This window comes from Bufo gargarizans, chromosome 3, assembly GCF_014858855.1.
Source record: "Bufo gargarizans isolate SCDJY-AF-19 chromosome 3, ASM1485885v1, whole genome shotgun sequence".
Taxonomy (NCBI): Eukaryota; Metazoa; Chordata; class Amphibia; order Anura; family Bufonidae; genus Bufo; species Bufo gargarizans.
Window position 1 is genome coordinate 589794626 of NC_058082.1, and position 22975 is coordinate 589817600.

The window sequence follows — 22975 nt, forward strand, 5'->3', positions numbered from 1 at the left end:
AACAGGCTCTGGATGGCTCAGACAGTTGGCCACTATCAAGATACCGGTTTCCCCCTCATTAAACATCCGTGTCTCTGCCTGGAACATTCCCAGGCACTTAGCTGAAGGAAATTTGGTGTCACGGTGGCCATTGACAACCAGCCACTGCAGCCTTCATTTGAAGTAGTGTCGTGAACAAGAGACTTGGACTGCTACGGACTGGAACCATATTGTCTTTAGTGATAAATCCAGGTTATATTTGGGATCAGGTCCGAGTATGGAGTCCTTGTGGTGAGCGCTTCAATCATGCCTTTGCTGTGGAGCGACACGCTGTCCCAACTGCTGGTGTGATGATCTGGGGAGCCATTATTTACGACAGTCAGTCACCATTAGTAGTGATATAAGGGACCCTAACAGCTCAGTGATATGTACAGGACATCCTGCCACCACATGGTCCTCTCAAAGCTGGGCTTCCAACTGGTATTTTCCAGCAGAATACTGCTCACACAGCAAGGGTTTCCCAGGAATGTCTCCTCCAGATTACAACACTTCCTTGGCTGCCTGGTCACCGGATTTATCACCAATGGGATCAGCTGGGGCACTAGCTTCAGCAACCCAAGTGTGTGCAGGATCTACAGGCCCAGCTCATCTAATCCATACTAGAAGTGGCACAACAGGGTCCTAGAGCCTCCTTTCATTGTACAGTTTTCCCCAATAAACCTCTCCTTTCGCTCTAATATTGTAATCACTTCCCTTTTATCATCATTAAAGTCACACATAAAAAGCTTTATTACAACAACTCCTTCCTGATCCTGGATTTTTTGTCAATGAGTGCATATAAATGTATATATATTGTCATACAGTGAGGGGTTGTGTCTGGCAAGGCAGGTATTTTCCTCCCAGCATGTGCGGCTGGGCTGATTTCCAGCCAGGTGAGGTCAAATACCGGACCGGATTTTATGTGCCTTTCCAGCCAGGTGAGGTCAAATACCGGACCGGATTTTGGCAGCACCTGGCTGTCCTTAAATAGGCAGCTGGGCTCAGCAGAGATGTCTCTGCTTTTGGGATCTGAGGCTTTGTGCCGTGCTGGAGGGCTGAGAGCCGCACACTGGGGAAACAGGCCCACTAAAGCCTGCTGTGGACTACTGGAGGCAGAACTGCCAGCAAGGTGATTTGTGTTATATGAACTATCCATTGTGTGTGAATTAACACCAAGACTGCAAAGTGACGTGCTGTTTTGTGCAATTGCCTCAAGTGTGAATAAACATTGACATTTTGAGTTAAGAACTTGTATTTTGCCTCTGTATTGCTCCCAATTAACCTATCTCCCAGAGCGAAACCCCACAATATATATCTATATAACATTCATCCTCTTATGACAATGCCTTCTGTCAAGTGGTAGAATATACAGTATTAGGCAGCAAGTGGTCAGTGAGTTCTTGAAGATCTTGAGTTCTTGAATGTGGAAGCAGGAACAATAGGCAAGCGTAATGATCTGAGCAACTCTGTCAAGGGCCAAATTGTAAAAGGCTGGAGGACTAAGTCAGAGAATCTCCATAACAGCTGTTCTTGTGGGGTGTTCTCGGTATGCAGTGGTTAGTACCTAGCAGAAGTGGTTCAGGGAAGGACCATCAGTGAACTGTTGGAGGGGTTGACCGGTGCCTAAGGCCCATTGAGGAGTGAAGGCTAGCCCATCTGGTCTGACCATACAGCTGCTGCTGCTTTTGGAGTCCATGCCTCATGTTTTGGTGGCACAAGTGGGACCTACACAATATGAGGCAGGTGGTTTGAATGTTATAGCTATAGCTTTTATATGCTGTATATAGTATCCAACATGTGTTGAAAATTATTACCTGTGACCAGAGGGTTCCCCAGAGATTTAAGATCCTATAATTAAACCTGCCGGATATCCTGCCCCCTCTATGGGGCACAGTTCAGGTAGGATGTTTTGACATAAACAGTAATGGGGTCTTCGGAGTCAGGAGAGTTTCCTGTGTTCTGTTGTCTACAACACAAAGTTATCTGTAAGACCTCAATGTTTTTGGAGAAACTCCTATTGATTTCTCTGTTTGTCAGCAAATATTCTCCAATAATTCCCAGGTTCCAGGTTTTTCCAAACTCCAAATATAACATTGATCACTGAATATGATTTCATCCAGAATCAAGAAAAATTACAATTTCTGACAGCAGAAGAAACAAAATTAGGGGACAGAGACCTGGGCAATTTTAGTGACAAGAACATCATTACGTCACATCTTTGACAGACCAGCGATTGACCGCAGCAGCCAATTACTGTCCAATGATTGCCTCCAGAACAGCAACAGGGACCGTTGGGAATCTCAGGGCAGCAAATAATTTTTCTGGTGAGCAAGGGCACATCTACAGCGGACGGTCTGCTGTCGGTTTTTACGTTATTCTGCAGTAGGCAAATCTGTGCGAATCTGTACAAATGCAGCAGATTTGATGCAGAGTTCACCCTCTAGGTTGCAATGGTTGAAATCTGCGACAGAAATCTGCAGCATAAATTGACATACTGCAGATTTAAAATCGGCCTCGCATTTTAAAAAACGTATCCACTTTGATTTTCATCCGCAATCTGAGGTAAAAAATCCACAGCCAGTCGGCCATGTGTAAACATTCGCTAACACTTATTTCATTATTTTATCACACCCCCTTTCGTGATTTTTTAATTAACTTTTTTTTGCATTAAAAAACACTTTATTTATTTTTATTTTTTTCAAATTCGCAGTTAAACATAAGAAAAAGGTGGAAAACAATTCCGTTCATCCTGTACAATAATAACAGATCCCCAGGTGCAAAATCAACAAAACAGAGGTCAATGAGAAGAGGAAATAAATCAGTACCTTCCTTGACTTGCATCAATTTGAAAAGGATTTAATTTGGGACAACCCATAATATTCACACCACAGCGCCATACAAGGGTCAGTCAGACACAGGGGCCAAGGCAATATGGGCCCCCAGCCAAGGTCCCCAGATCTTCTCAATATGATCAGGTGTCCCTCTTGCCATGTATGTTAATTTATACAGAGGTAAAGCTGCATCACTATGTTGTATCCACTGAGGGCTAGAAGGTTTCCTAGGGGGAAGAAGGATGGACTTTCTCCAATAAAACATCAGGTGTCTACACAGTATTCTACAGTATTTAGTAGGAAGGAGGACATTGACCAAACTTAGTGAGCTGTTCTCAGGTGAGCACACATCCAGTGAACCCAGTTTGGTGTTCAGAAACATAAGCACCTCAGCCCCCCAAAAACAGTAATAACTGGTGATTTCCATATCATATGCATTAGAGTACCCTTTCCTCCTTTCCTCCACCACACCTGGTACATATGTTTCCAATAAGCTTACGAGGCATCCAGACCAAGCGGACCGGACTCAAGTATACTCTGTGCAACCACTTGGTTTGGATCAATTGATCTTTAGCACCAATCACCGTAGAGCGCCAACAAGAGACCAACTCCTTCTCGTGATGAGCCTCCAAGGTTGGAACGTCACTCTTCTGACGCTTGAAGGACCCACTTAAGGGAGAGGGAAAAGTAGACATAACCTTATAAAAGGAGGAAACAGGCTTCTGTAGGTGCTCCAGTTGGGCCCTCCCATTCACGACCAATAGGACACTTGCCCAATTAGGCCACATTAGCGTGCCTTAGCTGAAAGTATCGACAGGATTGCTAGAGATGAAACTCTTGTGTCAAGTCTGCAAATTTTCTAATGTTCCATTCGACATCTAACTGGGTAAGATATTTAATACCCCCTGAGGCAAAAATTCTGAATCCGTAAGGTAAGGGGGTTTAGAATTTCTGCACAAGGGAATGGCAGGAGACCACACCTCACTCTCTACCCAAAGACCCCAACATTATAAGCTTTCCATGCAGTTATAACAGCCAACATATTAGAAGTGGAGTACACAACAGCTCTCTACACCTAAGATAACTGTGTCGCAACATAGTATAGGTACATATTAGGAAAAGACAATCCCCCCTCCTGCTCGTACATCGCCTTTCGGGAATCTCTAGGCAATCAAGGAGTGGTATTAGACAGCAAAAAGAGGCATGGGCAAGAACGCGGCTTGTCTGTGATGTTTAAATGTCTTTGACAAATAGCTTTACGCCAAATGTAGCTTTTTTTTTTTTCTACTTTTTTAAGCCCCCCTTGGTGACCACAACCTGCAGTCTTTAGATTGGTTTTCTCATACACTACTGTAATTTAATACAGTAGCGTATAGGAAATTCAGGATATTCTTATTGAGCACTGCCCCCTGCAGGTGTCCAAAAGAATATACCTGTGATAGGTCTGGTAAAGCTATGGTCACAGAGTCATGTTTATTTACTGTATTTTTCGCCCTATAAGACGCACCGGCCCATAAGACGCACCTAGGTTTTAGAGGAGGACAATAAGAAAAAATATTTTTAATTACACCTCAGGTCAGACCACCAATCAGACCCCCAATGTTATTCAGACCTTAGCTGACAGCCCCAATCAGACCCCCAATGTTATTCAGACCTCAACTGACAGCCCCAATAAGATCTCCAATGTTATTCAGACCTTAGCTGACAGCCCCAATCAGACCCCCAATGCTAATAAGACCCCAATAAGACCTCAGCTCAGACCCCAATGTAAATGTCCCCCAATCAGACCTCTGATAAGAGCCCCATGCCTCTCATCAGCCCCCATATCATCCCTTATGCCTCTCATCAGCCCCCATATTAGCCCTTATGCCTCTCATGTTTTAAAAAAACAAAAAAAAAAAAAAAAAACACTTACCTCTCTTCCTCCTGGACGCTCCTCACCTACATCGCGATCCTCTTCCTCCTGCTGTCGGCTGTGCTGTGATCTGACGCACACAGAGCGCAGCCTTCACAGCCGACAGCCGAGGACCAGGAAGCGGCGAGTACTTTCACCGCTTCCTGGTCCTCCGGTACTAATAAGCGCTTCCATAATGGAAGCGCTCATTAGTATTCGCCACATAAGACCCAGGGGAATTTCCCCCCCCTCTTATGGGGCGAAGACTATGGTATATAGTTTTGGAAGCCAAAATCTGATATGGATCATATTAGGAGAGAAAGGATTGAAAGTACTAAGGGTAGATAATACTTCTCCTGGTTTTGCTTTAAAAAATGGTATAAAAATCCTGAATGTGTGGGCGTACCCTAATGAACATTTTTGCAATAACACTGTCAGCCCCGAGCGATTTTCTGTTTTCGTTTTTTCTAATTCTCCCTGCCTTTCCAGAGCCTTTTTTATTTTTCCACTCACATATCCATATGAGGGCTTGTTTTTTGTGGGACAAGTTGTACTTTCTAATGGCACCATTTAATATTGCCTACAATGTAGTGGCAAGCTGGTATTCCAAATGGTGTGAAATTGGAAAAAAAAAACACAATTCCGCTATAGCTTTATGGGTTTGGTTTTTATGGCTTTCCCATTATGGTAAAATTGAACAGTGCCCTTCATTCTCCAGGTCAGTACCATGGAGTGATATCACATTTGTATAGTTTTTTGTGTGTTTTAATACTTACTTCTTTTCATCGCCATAGTCTGACTAACTTTTTTATATTGAAGTCTAAGGAGCAGTGTGAGGGCTAATTTTTTAATTTTCATTTTGGAGTGTGTATGACTTTTTGATTACTTTTTATTAATTTATTCATTTTTTTGGGGGGGAGGTGAAGCGATAAAAAAAAAAAAGTTTTTTTTCTCCATTATGGCATTCATGAAATAAATATATATTTTAATACTATGGGCATTTTGGGATGCGGCAGTGCAAATGGTCTTTTTTTTTACTGTTTATTTTTATTATGGGGAAAGGGGAATGTCTTACATTTTTATATAATTTTTTATATATTTTTTAAAACTTTATTTTTTTTACTCTTTTTTTTGTTTCTTTTTTTAAGCCCTCCTAGAGAACCTGAACACACAATCTTTAGATTACTTCTGCAATACATTACTGTGATTTAATACAGTAGTGTATGGGAAATTCTATATATTCTTATGGGGCACTGCAAACTACATGTGATAGTCCGGGTAGCCTCCAGTAGTCTCCAGCCAATCACCACCAATAAACGGCTTCCCCGATCTCAGCACAAGGATACCGTTCAGGCCCTGCAATGCTCCTGCTTTTGAGGGTTTAAATATCTGCAATCTTCATTATTGCCGATTGCAGACATTAGACATGTTTAAAACAGCAGATACCCGGTGGCTATGGCACCTGCTGCACTCACAAGTGAGCGCCATCTTTAAATACCTGACCAACACATACATGTACAGCGGTGGTCCTAAAGGGGTGAAAATAAAAAGTCCCCAAACCATCCTGTTCTGTTCATCCATGCGTTAAATGGTGTCTGTCAGCAGTTTTGACCATGCTAAACTTCTGACAGCACTAGACAGGGGTTGGGCAAAGCAGGATGAACATACCTTATACAGAGCTTTAAATATCATTAGTAGTGTGAATATGAACTATTAGTTTGCCAGTTCTGCATCTTAGGTGCCCAGGAGGTGGAGCTTCACTGTGAAGTACTTTCTGCATTGAGCTGCTTCACAGTTCTTTCCCAATGCTCTGAGTGACAGCTGTAGTGGTTCCCTGATTGGATGCTCTAGCTGTCACTCGGAGCAGAGGGGAGGGGCTCTGCTCAATGCAGAGAGCACTTCACAGTGAAGCTCCACCTCCTGGGCACTTGCAGGAGCAAAACCTGGCAGAATAAAACTTTATATTCTCACTACTCCTGATGAGAAAAGCTTCACAAAAGTCACATCCAGCTGAACGGAAAACAGTTGCAGAAACATCCACAACAACTCTGCCGCATGTGAATATACCCTTACCATCCCTGCAGTTGGAACCCAATATTTCTAGACTCCTTAATGACAAATCCTCCGCAATACTGCAGTGAGTAATGTACCAAGACTTTTTTGAAAAGTTAAAACTGGGTTGATTTTTATTTTTATTTTTTTGGAGGAAGGAAAAATTCATATAAAATAATAAAATATATTAGAAAATGAATTAAAATCAATTAAACATAAATAAATGAATAAATTGACTAAAAAGGAATTAAAAGCAATTACAAATTAATAAATTAATAAAAAAAATAAGAAAATAACATGGTTGGTAGAATATAAGGTTTCCATACTTGATAGAGGAGATTAGACTGGTGACAGGGACTGATGTGAGGGCACCCTCTGTACGGCGCTGTGGAATATGTCGGCACTATATAAATAGCAGATAATAGAATAAACAGGGCTAAATAATCATCACTCTGGGGAAGAAGATTGAACTGTACTTGTCCTGTCCAGGCTAAGACAGATGCATCGTCTTCACTCACGCCATGACAGCCGGGTATCTCACCAGCATCGTCTGTACATCAACAGGCGGACCTCACCTTTTCACACACTGCAGCCAGGACCTAGGGCCTCCCTCCCTCCATCTTATCACAGGCCTTATCTGGCCTTGGTGAATGCAGGGGAGATAATGACTCCTCTGCCCTCCTCCCCCCAGCAGTCATACTGCAGGTGAATCCATCTGTCATTGCTGGATTTAGCCCCAGGTATCAGTTGAGATATGGAATGTTATGTTAGTATAATAACCCTGATGGGGCAGTAATATACTGGGGGGAGCACTGACAGGAACTGGGAGTCATGGAGAAGGGCTCGCTAATTCTGTTATCTGCGAGTAAATAGAAAAATACCATTCTTTAATTTTTATTCTTTATTTTTATTTTTTTAAATACAACTTGCTGTAGGTGTTTTTGGAGACATTTATCACCCATAGAACTCAATTATCAGAAAAAGTGCTTGTGGAGGTTTTAATCAGACACTATTTACTTACTGTATAGTGGTATATTACGGTATTCATTCTTCATATGACGGTATTATTCAGTAATTGTATACTGCTTTTATCCTGTCACTGTATAGTATTATTATTCAGGTAATGTATGGTGGTACGATACAGTCATCATATGTCGGTATAATTACTCAGTAGCTGCATCCAGCTTTAATCAGTTACTGTATAGTGGTATATTATTCAGTCTCCATATGACGGTATTATTCAGTAACTGTATGTTTGTTTTATCCTGTCACTGTACAGCAATATTATTTAGGTGATGTACGGAGGTATGACTCAGTAAATATATGGTGGTATGATTCAGTCATCATACGTTGGTATTAGTCAATGTACGGTATTAGGGTCCATTCACACGTCCGCGAATGGGTCCGCATCCGTTCCGCAATATCGGGAATGGGTGCGGACCCATTCATTCTCTATGGGGCTGGAAGAGATGCGGAGAGCACACTATGTGCTCTCCACATCCGCATTTCCGGAGCGCGGCCCTGAACTTCCGGGCTTTGGCTCCTCAAAAAAATAGAACATGTCCTATTTTTGTACACAATTGCGGACAAGAATAGGCAGTTCTATGGGGGGTGCCGGCCGGGTGTATTGTGGATACGCAATTTGCGGATTCGCAATACACTACGGACGTGTGAATGGACCCTTATTAGTAGCTATATGACCGCTTTAATCAGTCACTTTATCCAGGTATTAAAGGGGAGTACAATACTGATGATCAGGTGTTTGAAGAGGCTGCAGCCCCCTCACACTTTACCAAGCACAGCGCCATACATTGCATAGCGGCTGTGCTTAGTATTGCAGCCCAGGCCTATTCACTTGAATGGTACTGAAATGCACAAAGTCCATATGACCAATGAACGTGACATCACCGGCTTAGGGTCCATGCACACGTCCATAGAATGGGTCCGCATCCGTTCTGCAATTATCCAGAACTGGTGCGGACCCATTCAATCTCTATGAGGCCGGAAGAGATGCGGAGAGCACACTATGTGCTCTCCGCATCCGCATTTCCAGAGCGCGCCCCCGATCTTCCGCTCCGCAAGAAAATAGAGCATGTCCTATTCTTGTCCGCAATTGCGGACAAGAATAGGCATTTCTGTGGGGGTGCCGGCTGGGTGTATTGCGGATCCGGGTGTATAGGGTCCATCTAAGGAAGAGGCTGCAGCGCTCACCAGAGCACAGCGACCTCTTAAAACATCTGATTGGCAGGGGTGCCTGGAGTTGGACCCCCACTGATCAGATAAGGATAAGTCATCAATATTCTATCACTTGTAGAGCGTTATTATTCAGCCACTGTCTGCTGGTATAAACCATTCATCACACAGCGGTATTATTTTGTCACTGTATGGTAGTATTTAGTAACTGTATGGCGGCTTTAATCATTCAGTGTATAGCTGTATTATTTATTTTATGCACTTATATAGCGCTACTATATTCCACAGAGATTTACAGACATTAGCATCAGGCTGTCCCCAGGGGAGCTCACAATCTAAGTTTCCTATCAGTATGTCTTTGGAGTGTGGGAGGAAACCGGAGAACCCGAAGGAAACACACGCAAACACGTGGAGAACATACAAACTCGAACCCAGGACCCCAGCGCTGCAAGGCACCAGTGCTAACCACTGAGCCACCGTGCTGCCCATTCTGCATTGTATGGCGGTATTAGGACAGGAATGCCCACTAAACAAAATATATGCACTTCTGGCATACACGCTCTTCTATAGAAGTCGATGTATCCGTCAGGCTACGTTCACATCTGCGTTGTGCTGTCCGGTTTTGCGGCACGGGCTCTCAAAACCACAGCGCATCGTTTCAGTTTTGTCTCCAGCAGGGTTGCCAACCGTCTGTAAAAATAGGCAGCTTTTTTCCTGTATCCGTGAAAAAAAAAATAGATGGGTCCGTGATTTTTTTTGAGGCTGGTGGTATTTACTGGATTATTTGGTGGTAATACTCATCATTTTACAGCTGCCAGTAAATGCCGGTAACGAGTTCTTATCAGTATATTGAACTATCAGGGGTGCACCTAGCGTTTTTTCTGAATGAGGCGTAAACTGAAAGAACCCCCCATCCCCATTTCTTAACCTAACCCCTTCCCTTCAGCCCATGGCCCCTTGGCTGCACCCTCTTGCCCCTACCTGATGCTGCCTGAGGCGATCGCCTCACCTGGCCTCATTGGTGGTGCCAATAGTATAGTAGTAGTATAGTATGTATGTACATATATAGTACGTATTACTATAATGTTCATAATTTATTATGGTTTCCCAAATTATCCGTAAAAAAAAATATTGGCTGTCCGTGATTTTGGAATAAATTGTTCAGAAAATTTTTACATTTTGGTTGGCAACCCTGGTCCCCATTGATTGTCAATGGGAGCAAAACTGAACAAACTGGAACGGGGTGCACCAGAATGCATTCCAGTGCGGTTTTCTGCGTTCCCATGCAAGCAGCGTTTTTGTGTGCGGCATGGGAAACCGAAGAAACCGGATCCCCCACTAAAAACCAAGGACACAAAAAAAAAAAACTTATCCGGTGCCTCATTTTCAATATAATACAACCAGATTGGTTCTGAAAGGACGCAGCTAGGGCTGCAGTAAACGATTATTTCAGTAATCAAGTATTCTATCGATTCTTTTTTACGATTAATTGAGTACTCTAATAAGAAAAAATGAATTAATAGACTGTTTTCCTTTATAAAAACTCAGACCCCCTGTCATCAGTCCCCAACACCCTTCTTTCCCTCCTGTGCGATCAACCCAAGTGCATCAGTGCCCCCAGTGCCATCAGCTCCGTTCCCCCAGTGCCTTCAGCTCTCCCCCACCCCAGTGCCTTCAGCTCCACTCCCCCACCCCAGTGCCTCCAGCTCCGTTCCCCCAGTGCCATCAGCCTCTCCATGCCATCCATTGCCATGTCCCCCACTCCCCCAGTGCCATCAGATCAGCCCGTCCATGTCCCCCAGTGCCATCAGATCAGCCCCTCCATGTCCCCCAGTGCCATCAGATCAGCCCCTCCATGTCCCCAGTGCCATCAGAGATCAGCCCCTCCCTGTCCCCCAGTGCCATCAGATCAGCCCCTCCCTGTCCCCCAGTGCCATCAGATCAGCCCGTCCATGTCCCCCAGTGCCATCAGATCAGCCCCTCCATGTCCCCCAGTGCCATCAGATCAGCCCCTCCATGTCCCCAGTGCCATCAGAGATCAGCCCCTTCATGTCCCCCAGTGCCATCAGATCAGCCCCTCCATGTCCCCCAATGCCATCAGATCAGCCCGTCCATGTCCCCCAGTGCCATCAGAGATCAGCCCGTCCATGTCCCCCAGTGCCATCAGATCAGCCCGTCCATGTCCCCCAGTGCCATCAGAGATCAGCCCGTCCATGTCCCCCAGTGCCATCAGATCAGCCCCTCCATGTCCCCCACTGCCATCAGTCAGCCCCTCCATGTCATCCATTATCGGCTGTCCCCCTTCAGTGCCATGTCCCCAGCGCCAGTGAATTAAAATACTTACCTGTCCTCTAGGGGCGCCGCTCCACAGCTCCTTCCTCTTCTTCTCTGCGCGCTGCACTGGATCCTGACGTCACACAGCGTCGGGTCATAGTGCGCGCTTACGTGCACCATGACCTGACGATGTGTCAGGATCCAGTGCAGCTCGATACGGGCCGGCGGGTGACCACAGAGGGCTTCACTCCCGCTCCGTGGTCACATGACACAAACGAATCCTCGATGCAAAAAAATTAGCATCAATGATTTTTTTTGTGTCAAATTTTACTTGATTTAGTTGAGTAATCGTTTCAGCCCTAGACGCAGCCGGTTGTATTATTCAAACGGATGCGTTTTGCTGTGGTTTTGAAATTCCATGCCGGACCTCAAAACCGGACAGCAAAAACGCATCTGAATGTGAAAATGGCCTTAAACACATCTAAAAATGGAAACATCCATCTTCGTATCTCAGGTAAGGAACTACTTCAAGTCTTGGCAGCAACAAATTGTTGACCCTTGTGAGTGTTGGTTCAGGGTATTTGCCTCACTGTTCACCTACATATACCTGTCTTCAGCAACCTTCAGCACTCCAGCTGTTGTGAAACTACAACTCTCAGCATGCACACTTGCTCTGCTGTTCTCATAACCTCCATAGAAGAGAATAGAGCATACTAAGAGTTGTAGTTGCTGACCAGGGATGAGCGAATCGACTTCAGATGAAACATTTTGAATACTGCAAAATTCGGATGAAACGTTTGAATACTGTACGGCGCGCTCGCTCCGTACAGTATTCAAAGTATAATGGATTCGCTCATCCCTATTGCTGACCCATGACATACGCACTCCATAAATGTAAATATAAACAGTGTAATGCTTAATTTCTCCTGTGGTGGCGCAGTAGAGCTGAACACCTACAGCAGCGGGACACCCTATTCATTGGCCTCATAACTTTAAAGGGAACCTGTCACCCAAAAATCGCCTATTAAGCTGTTTACAGTACCTTATAGTGCTGTATAGTCGTTTCCTGATGCACTTTTTGTTAGTTTTGCAGCATGTATGCTCAGTCAGAAATCGATGTTATATTCAGCTGCTGCCCCGTGCTTCAAGTCAGGCTTGAAGTCACGGGGGCAGCGGCCTCGGCGTCTTACATGGCCCTCTCCCCGCCCCCTGCCTCTGTGACTGACAGCCGAAATCCGATTCCGGGACCGCGCTCAACGGCCGCATGCGCAGTAAAGGGCGGCAGGAGCGCGGTCCCGGCTGCCGCGCGTACTACGCGCCGTCTTACTTTCGCCGCACTGCGCATGCGCCCGACATCCTGTATCAAACGCGCCCGGCATCTGGGCGCGGGCGCGTTTGATACAGGATGTCGGGCGCATGCGCAGTGCGGCGAAAGTAAGACGGCGCGTAGTACGCGCGGCAGCCGGGACCGCGCTCCTGCCGCCCTTTACTGCGCATGCGGCCGTTGAGCGCGGTCCCGGAATCGGATTTCGGCTGTCAGTCACAGAGGCAGGGGGCGGGGAGAGGGCCATGTAAGACGCCGAGGCCGCTGCCCCCGTGACTTCAAGCCTGACTTGAAGCACGGGGCAGCAGCTGAATATAACATCGATTTCTGACTGAGCATACATGCTGCAAAACTAACAAAAAGTGCATCAGGAAACGACTATACAGCACTATAAGGTACTGTAAACAGCTTAATAGGCGATTTTTGGGTGACAGGTTCCCTTTAACTCATTGTTACTGAGTTACAGCCCCACCTCCCTGTGGAAGCCTAAAACGTTATTCTATTTATTTTTGTTGATAAAGTTTTACAGTTCAAAGCATAACTCAGCTGCCAGCACTTCGTCTTAACTTCCGGGTTCCCTTGCATGGGTTGGGCAGGGTCAACCAATCAGGAGACAGGCTTTTTTCCCATGTCAGAAATCTACCAATCGGAAGTCACCTATCCCAACGCCCGGTAGCCTCGCTAAGAGACAAGAGCGCGGATTGGCTTTTGTGTCGGCACTGACAGCAAAGCAAGGTTGGTAGGCGGGTTCAGGTTTGGTTTCACTATCAAGTCTCCATAGGAGTGCATGTGAGTTGTCTGTTGTGTTGTATCTGATGTCACCCAGCCTGTAATGGCGCCTGTCATGCATGTTCTGCTCTGCTGCCCTGTACTAGTCCTCTGCATGGGGTCAGGAGGGGTGTCACTGCTCCCTGGTATAGTGATACTGAGGGTTATCCTCCTGTGCTATTATACTGCAAGGGTTTGGTTAATCAATGCAATTAAAATATATTATAAAAATATTTTAGATTTATAAAAAAAGATCCCTCCCAGAATGAAAAAAATATTTATAAATCTAGCAACTTGTTAAATTTTTTATTTTTCTGTCCAGAAGTTCTGTTCTAATGGGAAAGTTGGGTGACGACCAATATGGAAGCCATCAAAGCTGTAGAGGTTGTCAGAGTTTTATTTTCTAAACACACGGCGAATGTGACATTCCGGAGACCGTGATACAGTAGAGCAGTCGTCACAATGTATCAGTATGTCGTGACACATTCTATTCAGCAAGTTCTCCTTCACATCTGGTTATGGGATACCCTGTAATGATGGACGGACTCGTTGTCAGGGACTTAAAGGGGCATGGCGTGGCATGTGCCCTGAGTACCGGGTGCCACCAAGCCAGGATATTTCTATAGAGGGCTCGGGCATCACTGCCTGCGATGAAGAGAAGCTGGGCTATGACTCTGGTGGTCACCCAGCTTTTCCAGGATCAAATACAACTTGTTATGCAGAGACAGAAGGAGGGGTCCGGTAAAGATGGATGATCTTCTTTCCCCTCTCTTCTGGGAGGCGGGAGCTCTAATGGACGCCATATTGGTTGTCACCCAACTTTTCCATGAACAGATATCCTTTCTTATATCAGATATGAATGATAAGTAGAAGAAGGGAAGGGATCGTGGACACGTATTTACCGGTGGTTTTCATTCATTTTTTCCTTCATAGTGAGCGCAGTGCTCCACGGTGCCTGATAGTCATGGTAGAATGGCTTGTTACCCCGACCTCTATGGGGGAAGAGGCGCAGGCGGCCCCCAAACCGCAGGGGTCTTAGCTTCAAATGGAAAAAACTGAGGTTGAAGTTATGGTGACCGTGGAGACCTCACCTAACGTTATACCTGTCATTTACCTATACTCGTACCAGACATTTGCAATTTGTTTTGATTGGGAGCTGGTAAATGTGTGTCTGATGGGCGAGATATATACCCAAAATGTGTCTACGTGTAAGACCTTCCGTCGTCCACTATATTAGATAAAGATATAATCTACATAAAGAGTGGACTCACTTTATAAATATTGTACATATTATTACTGTGCTGATCCTATGTTACATCCTGTATTACTCCAGAGCTGCACTCACTATTCTGCTGGTGCAGTCACTGTGTACATACATTACATTAATTATCCTGTGCTGATCCTTAGTTACATCCTGTATTACTCCAGAGCTGCACTCACTATTCTGCTGGTGCAGTCACTGTGTACATACATTATATGACTAATCCTGTACTGATCCTGAGTTACATCCTGTATTATACTCCAGAGCTGCACTCACTATTCTGCTGGTGCAGTCACTGTGTACATACATTACTTATCCTGTACTGACCCTGAGTTACATCCGGTATTATACTCCAGAGCGGCACTCACTATTCTGCTGGCGGGGTCACTGTATACATACATTACATTACTTATCCTGTACTGATCCTGTGTTACATCCTGTATTATACTCCAGAGCTGCACTCACTATTCTGCTGGTGGAGTCACTGTGTACATACATTACATTACTTATCCTGTACTGATGCTGAGTTAGATCCTGTATTATACTCCAGAGCTGCACTCTGTAATGTATGTACACAGTGACTCCACCAGCAGAATGGTGAGCACAGCTCTGGTGTATTACTTATGATGTAACTCAGGATCAGTACAGGGTAAGTAATGTAATGTATGTACACAGTGACTGCACCAGCAGAATAGTGAGTGCAGCTCTGGAGTATAATACAGGATGTAACTCAGGATCAGTACAGGATAAGTAATGTATGTACACAGTGACTGCACCAGCAGAATAGTGAGTGCAGCTCTGGAGTATAATACAGGATAAGTAATATAATGTATGTACATAGTGACTCCACCAGCAGAATAGTGAGTGCAGCTCTGGAGTATAATACAGGATGTAACACAGGATCAGTACAGGATAAGTAATGTAATGTATGTATACAGTGACCCCACCAGCAGAATAGTGAGTGCAGCTCTGGAGTATAATACAGGATGTAACTCAGGGTCAGTACAGGATAAGTAATGTATGTACACAGTGACTGCACCAGCAGAATAGTGAGTGCAGCTCTGGAGTATAATACAGGATGTAACTCAGGATCAGTACAGGATAAGTAATGTAATGTATGTACACAGTGACTGCACCAGCAGAATAGTGAGTGCAGCTCTGGAGTATAATACAGGATGTAACTCAGGATCAGTACAGGATAAGTAATGTAATATTTATATACAGTGACCCCACCAGCAGAATAGTGAGTGCAGCTCTGGAGTATAATACAGGATGTAACTCAGGGTCAGTACAGGATAAGTAATGTATGTACACAGTGACTGCACCAGCAGAATAGTGAGTGCAGCTCTGGAGTATAATACAGGATGTAACTCAGGATCAGTACAGGATAAGTAATGTAATGTATGTACACAGTGACTGCACCAGCAGAATAGTGAGTGCAGCTCTGGAGTATAATACAGGATGTAACTCAGGATCAGTACAGGATAAGTAATGTAATGTATGTATACAGTGACCCCACCAGCAGAATAGTGAGTGCAGCTCTGGAGTATAATACAGGATGTAACTCAGGGTCAGTACAGGATAAGTAATGTATGTACACAGTGACTGCACCAGCAGAATAGTGAGTGCAGCTCTGGAGTATAATACAGGATGTAACTCAGGATCAGTACAGGATAAGTAATGTAATGTATGTACACAGTGACTGCACCAGCAGAATAGTGAGTGCAGCTCTGGAGTATAATACAGGATGTAACTCTGGATCAGTACAGGAGAAGTAATGTAATGTATGCACACAGTGACTGCACTAGCAGAATAGTGAGTGCAGCTCTGGAGTATAATACAGGATGTAACTCAGGATCAGTACAGGGTAAGTAATGTATGTACACAGTGACTATATAGGTAAAAATGGTCATAGCTTTTTAAAGAGGATATCCATATTGCCTCCTAGTTTTTATTGCAGTTTCCACATCCTCCACCCATTGCAGATGCAGAGCCCCCGGACGTAGACCACTGCCTCCTTCACACATGTATGCAGGTGATCGGCAGCTCGGTATTCACAGAGACTCCTATTGGACAGCTTTGGTTTCTACATGGAGCGCTGTGATTGTGTATGTTGCTGTCTCTTTAAAGTGCATGCTTGAGATCACCTAGGGCAGTCAGCCCTGTATCTAATTGCATTGTGGCCCTCCAGGATTTGGCATCCTCGGCACCTGCACTGCCTGCCCCCCCAGCTACGCTCCTGTGTGCATTTATCATATCTAACCTTATTGAAGTAACGAGCACCTGGATAACCAGTGTGATGTAGCAATCCGGCGTGCTGACCCCTGGACAGACCATTGTGTGGCCCCTGGTGTACTGGGTATACCCGCCCTCGGTAAACATCGTCCTCGGAGCAGAGAAGTGCAGGCTGGAGGAGCGACACTTAGACTGTGGGATTTTGCCAGGAAATGGGCTGATAAATTTTATATTTTCTCTTGAGTCCTGATCTATTCTCAAAGATTAGTGGTGTCTTCCATATACAGTTGGGGGACCCCTTTATAGCAATCAGTGCTCTGTGTTTTTTGTATTTTTTTTGTATTTTAATGCAAAACTCCAAATCCCCTGCGTAGACGTAGAGGTAATCATAAAATTCTCTCTACCTGCAGCCACCTCTAGAGGGAGCTCACCTCAAACTATCTGAACATTGGACCCCATAGGGGACTCTATGCTGTATAGGGGACCACAAAGGGATTGAAAGCATGCACATACAGAGGGATAGCAACGCAGCCTTTACACGTTCATGTGTACCCTAAGAATGAGAGCCCACCTAAAAAATGCAGTGACCACCTTCTGTGACATTCATATGCCCTAATAGGACATATAAACAAGGGTAGTTCATACAGGACATCACCTTAAAATTGAAACTTCATCTTTTAAAATGACGTCGTTTTAGGTCCATGATTCAACTTGTGTAGACCTAAAATGGTTTACTTTCAGCCACCACAAGGGGGAGCATGCTGCTTTAGTATTGAATTCAGTGGATGAGCTGTATGCAGGAAGCTCCCGAGGCTCCCCCTAGTGGTGGCTGTAAACAAACAGAAATGTATCGTTTAATTTTAAAGGGTTTCTACATCAACTGATAACCTTTCTCCATCCATTGTGTAGTGGATGGAGCTGGTTACTGCAGTTTTCACTTTAATGGGAGCAGCACTGCAGTTACCAGCTCCGTCCACTACACAATGGGCTGGAACTACTCCTGAACAGCTGATTGCTGGGGGTGCTGGGTATTGGACTTCCACCAATCTGATGACCTATCCTCTGTGAAGGGAAGCAGGGAATTTGGAGCAGTGTACGGGTCCATTCACATGTCCGCAAGTGTTTTGTGGTCTGCAAATTGCAGATCCGCAAAACACGGATACTGGCCATGTGCGTTCCGCATTTTACGGACCTCACATGGCCGACCTTCTGATAGGTTTGCCTATTCTTGTCCGTGGCTGCGAACAAGAATAGGACATGATCTATCTTTTTTGCGGGGCCGCAGAACGGATCTACGCGCGGTGTGCTGTCCGCATCATTTGCGGTCCCATTGAAATGAATGGGTCCACACAGTTCCGCATTCATACGGACGTGTCAATGAACCGTAACAGAGAATAAGGCCTCATGCACACGACCGTTGTTTTGGTCCGCACCCGAGCTTGGATGCGGATCCATTCACTTTAATGGGGACGCAAAAGATGCGGACAGCACTCAGTGTGGTTTCTGCATCTGTTGCTCCGTTCCGTGGTCCGCCCAAAAAAACCATAACCTGTCCTTTTCTTGTCTGTTTTGCGGAAAAGAATAGGCAGTTATATTAATGGCTGTCCGCGCTGTTCTGCAAATTGCGGAACGCACACGGCCGCCTTCCGTGTTGTGCGAATCCGCAATTTGTGGACCGCAAAATACACAACGGTCGTGTGCATGAGGCCGTTCAAAGATAGAACATGTCCTATTATTGTCCACATAACGGACAAGGATAGTACTGTTCTATCAGGAGCCAGATGTTCCGTTCCGCAAAATACGGAATGTACATGGACGTCATCTGTATTTTTTGCGGATCCGTTTTTTGTGTACCGCAAAATACTGAAAAATCCATACGGTCGTGGGCAAGAGGCCTAAAGGGCATCTGTCAGCAGTTTTGTACCTATGACACTGGCTGACCTGTTAGATGTGCACTTGGCAGCTGAAGACATCTGTGTTGGTCCCATGTTCATATGTGCCCACATTGCTGAGAAAAATGATGTTTTAATATATGCAAATGAGCCTCTAGGAGCAACGGGGGCGTTACCATTACACCTAAAGACTCTGCTCTCTCTGCAGCTGCTGCGCCCTCTGCACTTTAATTGACAAGATCAGGTACTGCAAAAGTGATCACACCTGGTCATGTCAATGACAACGCCCCCATTGCTCCTAGAGGCTCATTTGCATATAATAAAACATCATTTTTCTCAGCAAGGCAGGCACATATGAACGTGGGACCAACACAGATGTCTTCAGCTGCCAAGTGCACATGTAACAGGTCAGCCAGTGTCATAGGGACAAAACTGCTGACAGATGCCCTTTAATCTGTGCAGAATTTTGGGCCTATTTACAAAAAATAAAATAAAAATCAATCAGTTTTTTTGGCTCCTGGTTCGGCGCGGCTCATACAGACTTCTGACTTTAACATTGGTTTTTCATTGTTTTACTTTTATGTTTTTTATTTTATTTTTTTCTGTAAAGTAGGAATTTCATTCTGGACATAAGGGGGATTTATCTTCAGGGCCCCCCAACCTTTCACACCTATGTGGGATCTCTGAGTTAATGGCTGTGTTTGCCCGCCTCCATCTTTCAAGTCAGCGACCGTCATGCTCATAACCCTCTGCTACGTGTATTTGTGGCTGCGCTTCCGATCCCGCTACGCCGTACTGATCAGGCACTGTGTCGGCCGCTTCCACAGGACCAGCTCCTTCACTTTTTGCAGCCACGATCAGGAACGGGGGAGAAAGATCCATAGTGGACGACAAGGGCCCGGGGAGGAAAAGTTGTGCCTAAGAGTGGGCAACAAAGCCTTCTTCATTGACAACCGCCAGGTACTTCAGGCCTCTTTAAATCTCTGATGTGTTCAAGGACTATTCCTCTGATAATGATAATAAGTGGGGAGGACACGGGGGGGGGGGTCACTGGGTGGACCCTCACCTTTCAGAAGAATGTGGTTCCCATGACTTCTTTTGGTGAGCAGAATCGGCAAATTGGGGTCACAGGACCTCTCAAATGCTAGATGAGCCATAAAGGTTTACCATGGGACTGCCTCTTTAAGTTAGCTATGATGCCCTGAGATATGCATGCGATGCACCAATATGTCTGTAGTTTGCAGTTTTGCATAAATCACCTTTAACCATGAAAAATTGCACGACTTTGTAACATATTTTCTTTTGATTGCTAAAAATTTTCAAGATCTCTGCTTGCTGTCTGCATAAAAAAGTTGAGAACCACTTGAGGGGTGAGCTAAAGAGACAGAGCAGTATGTGTTTTCTTTTCTGCATTATACAAGAAATTAATACAGTGTTTTTTTTTTCGGTCTTGGGATTTCTTCTCTGACTTGCCCCGCCCCCATAGAAGGAACATGGCGGTCATTTAGGGGCGTGTCCCTGCAGTTCTATCAGTGTCATACTGTACAAGGACACGCCCCCAACTGGTTACTCCCAGCTTACAGGCATACAGAGTGCATGTGCTGTAGAAACAATGGGAGGGGGGGGGGGGATTTAGCAAGACCTCACCGGAGGGAGATGTACCTAATTTATTAAGAGGAATTCCTCCTAATAAATCGGTTATTTCGGTGGCCCTCCGGGTGCCAGAAATTAAAATGTAAGCGTAGACTTGACCTGTAATTTCTGGCGCAAACATAGAGTAAATCTGGCGGGCTCTGGGATGCTCCGCCCCTCCCGTTAAGTCGCACCCCTTTTCTCATCACTTCGCAACTGGGGCGTGCGCCCTAATTTACAACTTTTTAATGCTAGTTTTGTGGCGTAAAAACGTTAACAAATTCCCCCAAAGAAATAGTTTTGTTCGAATAACTGGCATGTTCCAAGGGGGCGGGGCCAGCCTGAGGGAAGATCACATGATCAGCAGATGAAGGGGGAGTCACAGCCAAAACTGAGTATGGAAAGTAATTGGGAACAAATATATTGCGCTATCTTTCCGTCTGACTGGACTACCCCTTTAAAGAGGAGCTGTCCTCTCTCCTGACATGTCTGTTTTAGTAACTACTTGCATTCCCCAAAGAATAACAATTCTAGATTATATATGTTATAGATCCCATTATTATTCCTACTAGAAATTTATGAATGAACTGCCAATGTTTGCGATATAGGTCCAGCTGGGTCTTTTACCAGTTGGGGGGCGTGTCCCTGCACAGTCTGACACTATCCAATCAGTACTGCCTGTGTCGGGCTGTGGAGGGGCACAACCCACAACTGGTAAGGGTCCATTCACACGTCCGTAATTTGGGTCCGCATTCGTTCCGCAATTTGCGGACCCATTCACTTTCAATAGGGCTGGAATGAATGCGAATCCGCATTTCCGGGATCCGCATTTGCTTTTTCGTGATCCACATCCGTTTTTTCGGGATCTGCAATTCCGTTCCTGAAAAAAATAGAACATGTCCTATTCTTGTCCAGAAAAGGCATTTTCTATTATAGTGTCTGCGATGTGCGGACCGCACATTGCAGGTGTCCATGTTTTGCGGATGCGCAACTTACGGACGTGTTAATGGACCCTAACTCCCGGACAGACCTCTATTGCAAACTGCTACTACTTGATTCATAAATTTCTAGCAGGAATAGTAGAGAAACGGCATGGATGAATTGCTAATGTTTGCACTATAGGTCCAGCTGGGGCTTACCAGTTGGGGGCGTGTCCCTGCACAGTCTGACACTATCCAATCAGTGCTGCCTGTGTCGGACTGTGGAGGGGCACAACCCACAACTGGTAACTCCCGGCCGGACCTCCTTTACAAACTGCTAGTATTTGATTCATGAACGTCTAGTAGGAATAATAGAGCATCGGCACAACATAGAGTCATAAGAATTGATGCTCCAGAATTGTTATTCCGTCGGGAATGCAAGTAGTTACTAAAACAGACATGTCGGGAGGATTGCACGTCCTATCTGAAGCTGGTGTTTATTCTAGATGCAAAGTTTTGGCTAAAGAGCTTGACAAAGGCTCTTCCTTCTTTTTGGATTGTCAGGTGGTTATGGGGAAGCTGGCCTCTTTCCCAGGGGGCTTGCACCCATCACCCAGTGCTGTCGTTATCTATACTGAATTGGATTTGTCAGGAGAGGGGACAGCCCTTCTTTAGAGACCTCTTTAGTTTACGTTACAAATTGCTTGAAGTTGCAGGTCCAAACCCTGAGGCTGCACTACTGAGAGATTCCGATGACATCATGTCTTCTTCTGACGTCTTTCGGGGTGCAGTGTTGTACTATGCATTTAATGACATCATGCATAACACCTTACAGAGATCAGAAGGGGACATATTATCAGAATCCCTCAGTAGTCGCATCTATTCTTATGACTGTATGTTGTGCCATTCCTCTATTATTCCTGCTAGAAGTTTATGAATGAATTACTAGCAGTGTGCAATGGAGGCCCAGCTGGGTGTTACCAGTTGGGGGTCTGTCCCTGCACAGACTGACACTGACAGCACTGATTGGATAATGTCAGACTGTAGGGACACGCCCCCAACTGGAAACAGTCCAGCTGGACCTTTATTGCAAACGCATTTGGCCTGTATTTTCAAGCGCTCATTGCTTGCTGCTCCTGACAGATCTGGGATTATAATGGTGAATGGATTTACAGAGCAGTAACGTCAAATCCATCAACAGCAACTTGCTGACAGTTTCCTGAAAGAGCAAAATGGATCCGTTTCATCACAGCAGTGATAGCCTATTGATTTTCCACCTGTAGTCTACTGCTGACTTTTGCTCCACTTCCAAAGCCAGGGGCCACAGGTGGGCACGGTGGTAGCATGCACGCAGCGTGATGTGTGGTTAGAAGCGCAGGTGTATGATGTCTGATGCAGCACGCACACAGTGTATATTATGGAGGGCTCATCCTCTTTACGGTATTGACTTTGGCTTCCATTACCTCTCATTTCCCATGTCTCTTTTTGCAGCTCTTTGAAGATCTGAACAAGTGGAGCCTGTTGCTGAGCCCCCGCAGTGATAGTCATCTCGGAGTCAGGAGGATCGCCTTTATTACAGAGAGCGCTTCATTACCCAGTGAAACCTTATCAGCTGCTTCGCACTCTCCCAAAAAGGTGACCCGCCCCTCCTCCCCCCCATATACTCAGATCCTTTGTCTTC

The 22975-nt window shown here is 45.2% G+C and overlaps 1 protein-coding gene across 2 annotated transcripts in view; it reads left to right on the forward strand.

Annotated features, from left to right (window-relative positions):
• Positions 1 to 13334: 13334 nt before the first annotated feature.
• Positions 13335 to 22975, forward strand: part of LOC122930793 (biotin--protein ligase-like) — a 167418-nt gene continuing 157777 nt past the window's right edge. The window contains exons 1-3 of one of the 2 annotated variants that reach the window (XM_044284385.1): positions 13335 to 13375; positions 19356 to 19702; positions 22786 to 22929. In XM_044284385.1, the coding sequence (XP_044140320.1) occupies positions 19478 to 19702; positions 22786 to 22929 (369 nt within the window). In that variant the 5' untranslated portion in view covers positions 13335 to 13375; positions 19356 to 19477. Of the gene's footprint in view, positions 13376 to 16630; positions 16724 to 19352; positions 19703 to 22785; positions 22930 to 22975 lie in introns of those variants that run through there. The other variant, XM_044284386.1, reaches the window with a different exon arrangement.